The sequence below is a fragment of the Columba livia genome, chromosome 14 (genome assembly GCF_036013475.1).
Source record: "Columba livia isolate bColLiv1 breed racing homer chromosome 14, bColLiv1.pat.W.v2, whole genome shotgun sequence".
In the NCBI taxonomy this organism is placed as follows: Eukaryota; Metazoa; Chordata; class Aves; order Columbiformes; family Columbidae; genus Columba; species Columba livia.
This window is the reverse complement of record NC_088615.1, coordinates 4,590,303-4,602,796: the sequence shown is the minus strand read 5'-3', so window position 1 is coordinate 4,602,796 and position 12,494 is coordinate 4,590,303. Positions and strand designations below refer to the sequence as shown.

General features: G+C 40.4%; 1 protein-coding gene across 10 annotated transcripts in view; it reads right to left on the bottom strand.

The window, feature by feature from the left end:
- The window catches only part of EBF1 (EBF transcription factor 1), a 273,509-nt gene that overhangs the window by 88,192 nt on the left and 172,823 nt on the right, over window positions 1-12,494 (bottom strand). For 6 of the 10 annotated variants that reach the window (XM_065029681.1, XM_021288959.2, XM_065029678.1 and 3 more), the window contains exon 8: window positions 4,597-4,738. In XM_065029681.1, the coding sequence (XP_064885753.1) occupies window positions 4,597-4,738 (142 nt within the window). The remainder of the gene's footprint in view (window positions 1-4,596; window positions 4,739-12,494) is intronic. The other 4 variants (XM_065029679.1, XM_065029680.1, XM_005503345.4 and 1 more) reach the window with 1 other exon arrangement.

The window sequence follows — 12,494 nt, the reverse complement described above, 5'->3', positions numbered from 1 at the left end:
ACCCCACTGCTGGTGAGAAGATCCACCTGACATACCCAGCTGAGGCACAGCAACTACTACTCTTCACTTACTGTGGAAGGTTTTCCACCTCTAGACAGCAAATGGTCTGAATCACTCATTACTATCACGAATTAAAACAACAGAGTCTCAGGCGACGTTATAGAGGAATGAAATAATCCAGCCATGCATCATTTCCAGTATAAGGAAGACACTAATAATTGCTTTCTTAAATAATAACTGATTTTAGATGCACATACACACACTAGATTTATACACATTTCATACAAAACAATGGCAGGATATGGTTATCTTCACTTCCATCTTCAAATTCTGACACATTTTACAATCTGGCCCTGTTTCTACCCAGCGTCTTTCCCCCGTTGCTGCTGCTGAGCTGACCCAGAACCAAATTGCCAGCAAACGTCACCACCACCTAATTCTTCAGCACTCTTCTATGGAGGAGAAGGAAGGAAAAGAAAAAGAAATAAACTGCCCCTTTAAAAACCCAAGCATTTAAGCTGCTTGTCAGTCATCTTCCTGACAAGGCCACTTGAATGTATTCAGGAATATTTGCATAAATGCTCACAGTGAGTTCAGGGTGGCAGCTAGCACTAATGGTACATAAAGTAATTTAGTCACTTCTCTTAGGCATGCTGTCAGGGTGATAAGCACCCCCTCTTTGCCTTGTTGCATATTAGATCATTAGATAATAAAGTGTTAGAGCATGCAAACTGACAGGGTCTCGGGGACTATCATTTTTCGAGGGCATTGCATTCTGCCAGTGAGGAAAAATAACAGAGAAACTGATGCAATTGGCTTTACATTCTTGTAAAGCTATTCAAAAATTTGTGGGAATAAAAGAATTTCTACTTTGCAGTGATATGAGAGTTTAAACTGGAAACTTTGCAGACATCTGCAGTGGTGGACTTCATGCTGGTAAACTTGAAAAGGATTGTGGCAAACCGTGCCAGAATTCCCCCCTTCCATAAGCTACTCACTTAAATCACATTGGAAAGATTTTGCTCTTAAAATTGACACCCTGGGATGAACTACAAGCTGAAATATATTCTACTGGTTTGGGCCTATTTGCTATACATTATACATCTTACTATATATGTACAATTTAGAAAGGTCAACCACACTGGCTTTCTGGTTTACCATAAATATAAAACAAGTGATGATCCAACTATTTGTGAATGAAAAAGTGATAATTATTGAAAACCACAGATTACCGTGGCTTACCCTATTTATACCACATAGAGATATATGAAATAATCGACCTCTGCCAGCTATTACTTTTGAAAGATGGATATATTTATTTGAAGTATGGGCTTCTTAACCCACTGGTTTCAAGGAGTACTGTGTGTGGATACGAAACCATGATGTAGGTTCCTAGCTATATTCAGAGAGATGACCCACGAAAAGGAACTTTCATATTACAGTCTGACAAGCAAGGTATAAATAGAGATGTGTTGGATGTCCCAAAAATAATCCAGGCTACCTGCTAATGAGATGGTAAAACCCAAATGTGGAGACACCAGGCTCCTGAGTGGCTTGGGAGGTAAAGCGTTCTTTCCAGCTTTTTGGCACCCAAAGTCTCTTTTAGGTGTCACATAAACTGCAACTTCATGTTTAAGAGCATGTTGTCCCAAAACAACTTTGTGAGGGAAAATAAGATGGCTATTGTCTAACTAAACCAGGCCACAAGCACACTTTCTTGCTACATCCCCCTCCCCTTCCCCCGGTCCACACACAGTCAGGCATTCTTCTCTCTTGCCATCAGATACTTGTGTTAAAGAGTTAAACATCTAGAAAAGCACACTGGAACACATTTGGTCAAGGGCATATGATAGTTAGATCCCAGTATTTAAAAACCTGTGATCAGAAGTTGCTCACCAGAGTGATAAACCTGAGCCAAACTCGCCATGCCTAAGTCAGCTTCACATGTCACCATTTACAGCTACTGCTCAGGTCAATCTGGCCTCCCCTGGCGGAGGCAGAAGAGCTGGAAAGAGGAAAGGCAAACAAACTGTCTCTGCTACTTACACCTGAAGATATTGTCCAAGATAAAAATTCCAAACCTGAAGACTCCAACTCAGGACTCCAACTAAAAGCAAAAATTAATTTCAGTGGGGGAAACTGTTATCTGTTCCAAGGGGTCCAAGGTTCGTGGTGGTTGCCCAAAATTCAACAGCGTTAAGCCCAGCTGAGATTTTTCCTATTTTTCTTTCATTAAGTGTTTCAGACATCTAATAACAACATCTAAAACAGTTTGTGGATTTTTTTTTTCCTGTGTCTTGGACTCAAGTGTGCATAGAATTCGTGGAGAGCTGGACTTAAGGATTTAGGTTAATAAGGAAGACTCCACCGAGCCATTGGGATGAGTGCAATTTGTAGTGTGGAGGTTGCTATTCAAAAGTAAGAATTTACTAGTTGCTTTATGAGGTTGATTGAGAGGTGCCTGAGAAAGCAGATTAGAAAAATCACCTTTCCCACAAAATATAGACATGGAGATATTTTGCAGATGTTGACTTTTAATGTTGGCACAGTAACTAGGGTTTGTGTGGATATGTAAGCATAACATTACCTTTTTTTGTTTCTTTTTGCTAACATAATCCCTCAGGTAGCAGGAATGAGAATGATAACCGTAGTAAAATGATTTGCTATTACATCAGGCAAGCAAAGAAGAATATTTATGTATGAGAAAGTAAGTATTGCCTTGACCAAAAGCATGCACTGATTGAGAAAAAATATATGGCATCTACTTTAGTAGGAATTCAAGTAAAAAATAGGAGTGTTTTGTTGAAAGACTAGTCTGAATGGAAAGATTACAAAGTTGAATAGAGAGAAGTTAAGTTCTGTAACATTCTGCCTTCTGCTAATTAATAAAGACAGAGTTCATACATTCCTTACAAAAATTCAGCAAAAATTATAACAGTGGTTTGTTTATTAAATTAGGTCGTTGGCAGGATGAAAAAAAAATCTATAATATGAATTATGGCTGAAAATGGCTCATAGCCTACATAAAAAGTTAGAGCTAAATAAATACAGATGTAAGTTATGTTTATATAATGAGAAACGCTGCTGAGCTAAGAATTTTAGGTTAGTAAGTGTGAACTACAGACCCGATTCTGCAAACACTTATCAATACCCTCAACTCTACTGACACAAGAAGCCTCATTGATCCCAACAGGACCATATGTGTGCATAATCTTAAATATATGCATAAGTGCTTGCAGGACTGATGCCTGAAAGCATAAACAGAATAGAAAGCTATTTCCACAGGAATTCACTGAGTAGTAGAAACCCACACATTTGCCCATTTCTCAGTATTAATAATTTCTTTCAACATATCTAGTTAACATTTTTTCTGAGTGGCATTAGCCTTCCCAGAGAAAATTTTATCTGGTTTCTTTACACTCTTTGGAAAAATCTATTTAATTATTCATCAGATCCTTGGCAAATATTTGTGAAACAAACCAGCAAAAAGGACTGGAACCTTCTACACTCAACTACTTCAATAGAAGCTGAGGATACACATCTCTTAGAGGGAGGAAGCACCTATTGAATTTAGGATTACAAACAGCTTTGAAGACAAAGAGCTATTCTACCAAGCTGGAACAGGGAGAGGGGAGTGAAATGCCCTCTGTTTTGCTTTTCAGTAGTAGTCATCAGCTTTGAGGACAAAGAGCAAAACAAAACATTAATCAAATCCATATTTTTCAAAGTACATTTGCACTCAACAACTCCCATTTTAAGCACCTACAGTCACCAGCAGATGTTCTTTCCCAAGATCAGCTGATCTTACAGAAAAGATGACTGTCCCCCAGGCTGCTCCCAGCCACGCACCCCCAGCCCACCCTTCCTGGGCTTTACTGTCCTTTCAGAAAAGCCGGACAAATTGCCTTGTACCATTTCTCTTCCAATTATTTCAGACAAATAAAGTAGATTTGCGAAGAGTTATTACTTAAATGGTTCAACTTTAATGAACTTCTTTGGATTGAAGAAGGCTAGGGAGCAATGGGACAACCATCTTAGCTGGCATGTCCACGGTGGAGAATAGCCTGCAGCAGGGAGGAGAGACAAGCAGCTGTGGTGTGTAGGGAAGAGCAGCTGCCTCAGCTGGCACAGCAGGAGCCAGAAGAGAGTATTCGTCCATGGCTTGAGTAAGCAGATGGATTTCCAAGAGGGCTCTGCTTTCATTTAGGGCAATTCAAAGAAACAGCTGGATCTCCTGGAGAGCTCAGCTCTCTATAGACAGAAGAAATCCAATCTGAAACTTGGGTGCTGATCCCTTCAGAATATATGCAACATGCTTTTGATACACAATCAAGAATCAAGGCAATTTGGAAAAGCTCAAACCAACGCAGGACAAACTCTTCACCCGTGTTTGCTTACTGGTTTGTCATTTCACTACGTTTATCACTGACCTACTAGAAAAACTCCCGCTTTGGTCTGAAGGCCAGTCTCTTCAAAATATCTGGTCCCAAAGGTATAAACTTTTACAGGACAATTTGAAACCAGAAGCCAGAGAAATAAACCAAATAAAACTACATTTAAAGTAGCAATGCCAATCAATGAAAATTATATGCCTACCATGTTCCAGATAAGAAGGCGTACCTTCCGAGGGATCGAGTCTTCGAGCTCTCCGCCCGTGCTTGGAATTGTTGTGTACAAACATATTGTCCGACACTGCCAACACATGGCCATCAACATTGACTGTTGTAGACACCACAACCTGCAAAGACAAGAGCAAAATAGAGGTAAATTTGGATATATCTGTATGTTTTTTAAGAAGCACACAGTATAATAAACTCAGTTAAATAAATAACAGCTGGGAGCTGTAGAAAATTGCATAGCTATTTCACATAATAACTGGTGCTTGTGCTGTACAAATCTAACAAGAGACGCTATTGATGAGTGGGTCTTTGGCATCGAAAGCTTTTGATGCAGTTTTAAGTCAAATTGCAGAGTTTGTAGCTGCATGGCAGACGGCACACTGTTAACCATCATTTTAACAAGAGGATCTTTATTAAGTATTTTTTCCCCTGCATACAAGGGCATCTGTGTTTCACCCTAAATTATCCTTCAGTTTCCATGCTGAAGTAGATAGAGCTGTTGACATTGCAAATGAGAATCAATTCAGAATAAAAGAAAACAAAAGCGTATTTTGTGAAGTTGTAATGAGAGTTGCTGCATGCCTCCCTGCCCCCCCCCCACTCCCCCCCTCAGTACAGTCACTACAGGTTGTTGGACTTGCCCAAATTTCTCCCGAGTTCTATCTTCGGGAGTACATATAGGCATGTTTGTGTACACACACACGCTTGACAGTGGGGTCTTGATCTGGAGAACACAACCCTATTCATGCAGCATTGGAATTATTTGTGTTTCTCAACTTATCTCAATGTCAACACCTGGGATTTGGTTTAAGGCGAGGGGAGGGAGACAGAAGCACCACCCTGGAGGCAGGATCCCACAGTTCTGCTCCCCAGAGCAGCCTGGGGTGGGAGAGGAGCCAACCCAGCAGGAGCCAAACAGGTACATGTTGGGTCCAGAGCGGGAGACCCAGCTACTCAGAGGGGTCCAAAGGCATATATCAACCTTAAGGCCCAGCAGGCATCATCCTATAGGAGATCCCTGTTCAGGCTGAGGGCAATGGAGTCATGAACTATCAAGGAGGAAACAGAGGGATGTATGGGGCAAGTCCCTGGCAGAGCTGGGAGCTCATCACACCAGGTCTCCTCCCACCACACTCAGACCAAGCAACCTCACAGCCTCCCTGCCTTTCATCCAGTCACCCCCTTCCACAGCCTCTTCCCAACCGAGTATGGCATTCCAAGGGTTTTACCCCAGCCAAAGATCTGGCCTTCAGCTGGCTGTGCTGGTTTGCCAGGGGCACGTGTCGCCTTTGAGAACTTCAACTAAAACAATAAGAAGAAATGACCTACACTTCTCCTTACATTAAACAGGGAAAGGGATTAAAAACTGAAACCCACAGAGATATGTTTATTCATGTGACCTCTTACAACCAAATATAATAATTGTCTGTTAATTGCAGTTTCAGCTCCCACCTCATGCTTCGACATGTGAAACAGCAATCAGCAGCTCCTGTTTAATCCACCTATTATGTTGACTAATTAACTTTGCTCGACAGTTTATTTCTTCCTCCATTATCAGCCCCTGTCAGCCGCAAGCACACTGCCGCAAAGGGGGACCTCAGCCCTTTTGATTGATCACCGATAGATTGACATGCAGATTAATTTAATTAGAATCACCTCACTTGAGAAATGAAAGACAATGGCAAGGGGGCTAATAGATCTGCTCTTATAATGAGGCAAGCCTCCAGAGCCACGGCAGAGGATTTCTGATTTATTTTGCTGAATTCCCCAGTCACTCTGAAAGGCTCTCGCTTTAATTGTTCTTGGTTTTGAGAGGCTTTAGCCTCTGAAGAGGTGAAATGCTTTACAAGGATTGGCAAACATTGCTTCAACTCTCTCAGGAAGCTCCTGCCTCTCAAAGTTGGTCAAATGGGGACACTTAAAGGATTGCTTACAACAATTCAATTTCATCATTTGAATTAGATTGAAAAAAAGGTAAATGGAAAATTTTCCAACTCTTGCTGACCACCGATTAAAACGCTCAAAAATATAAAGTAAGCAAAACTGCCCATAGCTCATCGCAAGGTCTTTGTCTGTAAAAAGAGGAATACAAAAAAGAGCAGGTTACGTCTGAAGTATCCTAAAACCATTCCTCAGAATGGCATTCCAGGCAATAGATTTTTGTGCGTGTTTTAAGTGAAAGATATTAAAACACAGAATAAATTATTCAAGAGCTCTTACAGATGGAAATTTGGGAAAAAGAAAGCACCGAACACTGTAGGTAAGTTTTTCTGAAATCAAACTAAAGGCAAGAAAACCCCAAGCCCTATATATAAAATTCCAAAAGGGATTTAAAAAGTAATTTATCCATTGCATTCCTGAGGGATAGAATAAAGTTTATGATATTTTCAATAAAATATGATCTTATAGTAAGTGGCTCAGGGTTTGCAATCTTATTTGTGCACTTGCAACCATTGTAAATTCTTTGCAACTGGGATTTTAAGCCAAATCCTTAGCTGGCATTGCCTGTCAAGGCTCCATGATTCCTGCCAGCTCCTTATACTCTGCAATGGATCTGCTTAGACACATCTGAAAATTAACACTATTACAATAAATAACAATGGCTACAACATAAAATATTTTCCCCAACCCTAAAACTCTATAGGTACACGCTGATTTCCCACTGAAGCTGATCAATCCTCTGCTGAAATCCAAACTTCTAAACATTTCTAGAAATAGGATTCCAGAAAAATAATGAGTCAAGAGTAATAATAGCAAGGTAGGTTCCTGTGAAAATTGTAGATATAAGTAGCTGTCACTATACACGCACCTTTCTAGGCAAGAACTCAAGGAAAAAATCCTAGTGAGGTCAGTTTTATGTGAGTAAATCTACATTTAATTTTTCCCTCTTTGGGTTTCCAAAACTGTTGATGTAACGTACTTTGAATTACTTAACAGTGTCTTCCTACCCACCTCCTGAACAGAGAGTTTGATTTACTACAAAGAGACCACATTGGTGTGGTTCTTCAGTGTCGTTAGCAGAAGAAACTATAAAAGGAATCCTCAAGAGAAACTCTTTTCAGTGTCAGGAAATGCATTAAGAAAACCTGTGGTTACTCTTATGTATCTGTTTGAAAAAAAAATAAGATTATTCATAGTGCACCCGTAAGATGCACCACACGCTCACTGCTCAATTCTTTAAATACAAAACCTCATTAATATGGGTATACTGAACATACACCGCACTAAGAAAATATTAATGCCCCTAAAAAATACACCTTGAATATTGTGTGACACAGTTACATATTTGGATCGCTACAGAGCACTTACAGAGTTACAAGTTCTCCTCATATTTTTTAATCTAAAAAAATACTGCACTCTCCTCATTTTGATTTTGAAATGACTGGGATATGTTCAAGTTAAAGGACATACTAAAACTAATTTGTGGAGAAATCATAAAATTAGGGGGAGGGGAGAGCCAAAGTATATATGGAATGGGCTCTGAGACATCCTAAAACACAGACCATAGCAAGAGGGAAAGGCACACTACAGTTTAATAAATGATTAATGAGGTGCTGACACATTAATGTAAGCACAGGGATAACCAGGCCTGCCAAATCTCAAACCTTTCCAAATTTTGTCAACAAAACACAGTTTTAATTTGGGACAGGCAAACATGGAAAATGATTTTGAGCTTTAGCTTTAGCCCTTCATAGATTTTGAATTTAAATCCTGTATCAACACCAGGGGAGACAGAGGTATGAAAGAAACACATTGGTTTACAACTTTCTTCAATGAAGTTGGCACTATCAGTCGCGCTAACGTACCACGGCTCTGTGAATTATTCTGCCTGCCATTAAATAGTTCAGTTTGTGAAAGCCTGAGCTTAGTTTAAAAAAAAAAACAAAACCAAAACACCACATTCAGAGACCAGGAGCCTGGAGATCAAGCTATTTATCCACGTTTAGCGCTCGGCCTGTTTATTTGTTATAGTACCTCACCTAATATATCAAAATTAAGCATTGCATGACTCCTCATTTTTAACCACAGCCCATTAAGCTCTGCTAACTGATTAAGACATAGCGTGTTCCTTGTGCTTTCAATTTTCTCCGATGTAAGGTGAGGGAGCTGATATTTGTGCGATGTCCCCAACATACAGTGGCAAAAGCAGAGAGAATTAAGATTAAGATGATCTCTAGTTTGAAGTGTGTCATTACTGTTAAACCTGTAACTCCAGTGTTCGCTGCTCTTCTGAAAGTGATGCAGCAACACCTTTATTTTCAGCACCACTTGGTGACTTCTTCCTCCAGTGTGTTGACTTCTTTATTCCAGTGACTAAAAATCACTCTTGATTTAATGAGACGCTTTAAAAGTCACCTAACTTTAAGCACATCAGTAGAATACATTCAGTAATTTTGCTCATGTGCTCAAGGACAGGCCAGGCACTTAATTACCTTGTTAAATCAGGCTTTTTTTTTTGCCTTTCCCTTCTCTGGGGATGGAGCCTTGCATGTCCAAATTCCATTATCTGGGATTCATGAAGCATCATCTCTGTCTCTTATGCAAATTTGCAATAAGACACAAGTGGTTTCAATTCAAACATGAGTGGCAGTGTCCCATGGAGGCAAACTAGCAGCCTAGGCTGAGGAAGAGGTTGTGGTAACAGAATCAAATAGCATGGCAATTTCTAAGTGACTTTCAAGGTTTTCATAATAAATGAACGTCTGGGGCTTTATGCAGTGACTCAGTCTGAAAAGTTTCCTCTAAATTAAAGCTTGACATGTGTCAGTTTGCAAGAAAGTGTACTAAAACAAGAACAACAAGATAACTAGGGCACCTGGGTTTCATTAATTACAATAACATGCAAAACTGTTTAGGTTGTACGAATGAATTCTTAGTGCTGAAATATAAAATCCAGGCAGAGTTCACCGATGATGCCTTCTCCTAGGTATTATTATTACCACAACTAACTGGGGCACTACAGCTCATCCAACCAAGACTGATGACTTATTGTGATGAAGAATGCAAAATCAGACTGAGCATCTGCTCCATGGGGTTGTCGGAATAAAAAGGCAAGGTTGGACAAAGGTGACAATACATGACATCACCAAATACTTTTTGCAATTGATGAAACACAGGCGATAAAATGATTTTCTCAAGGACAAGCAGGGAGTCTGTAGCACAACTGAACACCCAACTGTCTTGAGTTCCTTCATAATACTTGACTCTCCTCTCTGACCATCTCCTTCTGCTAATAGGAACACATCTGACACAGCCAGGGCCAGCACTGCTCCAGCACACATTTTTGCTGGCACTCATCACCATTCCCATTGTCACATACCTGGACACCTCAGACATACAGAGAAATGCATTTCCTTCCAGGCCCACAACTTATTTTAGGTGAGGCTTATCACACTACTACATTTGCACACAAAGTTCAGGACAAAAATTCCAAACTTATTCCTAGATGAGTCTGAATTAATTTTCACACACAGGTCATCTGAATCAACACATACTCTCCCTCTTCCCTATATTTTCTTAACCTCCCATACCATATGATAATCAGACAATTCCCTGCTACAGGATAAAAATACCAAAAAATGACAAGAAAGGACATTTTTCACAGGACCCATGCTTAGATAGTGCAAGACTCATGTCCCTGGCCCATCTCCGTTTCTTTGACCAAAACCATAATGTGCATTCTAACAGCTCCCAGCAACTTTTGCGCACTGATGAATAAGAGACCATGGCTAAAAGATCGACAAATCTCTGGGCAGCTTAACAGTCCAGCACAGATGGAGGAATGAAGTAAAGGAAGGGGACTTCTCACTTTCTTCTTGTTACAAAAGTATTCTACTACTCTGAAAGAAGCTGGAAATATCTTACTCTCATCACCTTTAACCAGAACTTTGATGTAACTGTTAGAGACCTTGTAAGTCATTTGCAATATTCCAAAGGCAGCTGACAGCAAACCGTTCACTGACTTTACAGGACCCCAGATTTCACTTGGTTCCTATACAACATTGTCTCAAACATCTAGGTGCATCATATGATTGAGGTACTGTGTGTAGGCTTGGTCCTTTCCACTCTAAGAAATGACAAATGAAGCCTGGACTTCGAAGACTCTGGCTGTTTTATTTTAAGAAGTCTATTTCTAAAAAGGCAACAAGTTCAAAATTAAAACAAAACAAAACAAACAAACCAAACAACCAAAAAAAAGGAACAAAAAAAAAACCCATAAAACCAAAAAACCACCAAACAAACAAAAAAAAAACAACAAAAGAAAAAAAAAGAGCTGTTGTAGGACAATAAGCCTGGGCACTTAACAGGATGCTGCAAGCTTCAGTACCACCCTGTCTTATAGCATGAGTGGTTCGCTCTGCTGAAAGTGATTAATTTCTTGAAAATGCTAAGGTCACACTAATTGACATGACCTGTGTAATTAAGCAGTTTCTGTTTACACACAGAAAGCTCAACTGCTGTGAAGCTGGGTTTGTATGACAGAATGTCTTTACAAGTCAAGAGACCAACAACCTTTCATGTGTCCTACCTACTCGCCGACACAGACTCCTGATTGCTGTTCTGAGAGAACACGAAAAGGCATTACCATATGAAAATCAGCCTCAAGCCTGGACGAGCACAAACCAAGTTGAGTGTACATGTTGTGAAGCAAGATCTGACGGGCCCCAGGGGCGACTGCTTGGCCTAAACCCCTGTGCTGGTGAGTCCTTTTCCCTCTTTCTCGTTCAGTGATAATGCCCTCGCGAATCACAGGAGAAATGTGATGGAGGGAGGAGTGTGGGGTGAGAGGCTGAGGGCTCTGCCATGCTAATGCCAGCTCTTATACTGATTAATTTAATCCCTGTGGCCACATCTCCTCACTCTGCACTGCTATGCTTGGAGGGGCAAATAACACCCTTCTGCCTTCCAGCATTGTTACAATTAAGCAGTTCAACAAAAGACACATGTTCTACATATAAATAATATTGCCATTTACATAGCATTTAGCACTTTTATTTAAGTGCTACAGTGCTGAAAAATAAAGCAAACAAGGTCCTGAGCTACTGCAGAAAACAGCCAACTCTTGGAACTGTCTTCCTTCAGAGATCTATGCAGTTTCTGGGACAAACCTCCTGTTTTTTCCTCAGATGCCTGAGGCAAATCCCTCTGAATGACTATCATGTTTTCTCCCTGGGTTATATACACTCTTCCCATTAAAAGAGAAGGTCCTTTGGCTCTCTATCCCAATATTTTTCAGCACGCACTCGGGTAAAGCATTATTGGCAGCGAAGGGACCACATCTTCAGTAAGCGGGTTGAAGCAACTATTTCTCAGCATTGCCACCACGTACATCACTCTGCTGCCAGCACTGGGGAAGGCAAGTCCAGACCATCTTCCCAAGGGACAGTGGCATACCTAATCCCAAAGCAGTCGTGGACATAGGTGTAGCATAAAATATGTTCTTGGCCATCTGAAGCTGTGTTGATACTATAGTTCCCAAGCCCCACTGCCACAAGCTGCAACAGCAGGGAAATACCAGCCAAAAACATCCCAAGAAATATACACCCTACGGTAGTTTTTTCTAAGAGCTGACTACTGGGATAGACCTTCATCCTATTGATACGTGTTTATGAGTCTTTAACACTGCTGAAGAAGAACTGCTGAAGTGTAGTCATGAGAGTGATTTTATTAATGGCTCTTATACCCTCCTCTGCCCCTTCCAATAAGTATAATGCTCACTTAATGTTTACATGAAGGCAAATAGTTCCCCCAGCAGAAGGGAATATCTCGGAGCAGGGTAGCCCCATAACCTAAAACAATAGTGAGGTCATTCTGATTTTTCCTTTCCATGCTTTCATTTCCCGTGTAAGGGACATTATCTTCAAGAGTTCTCTT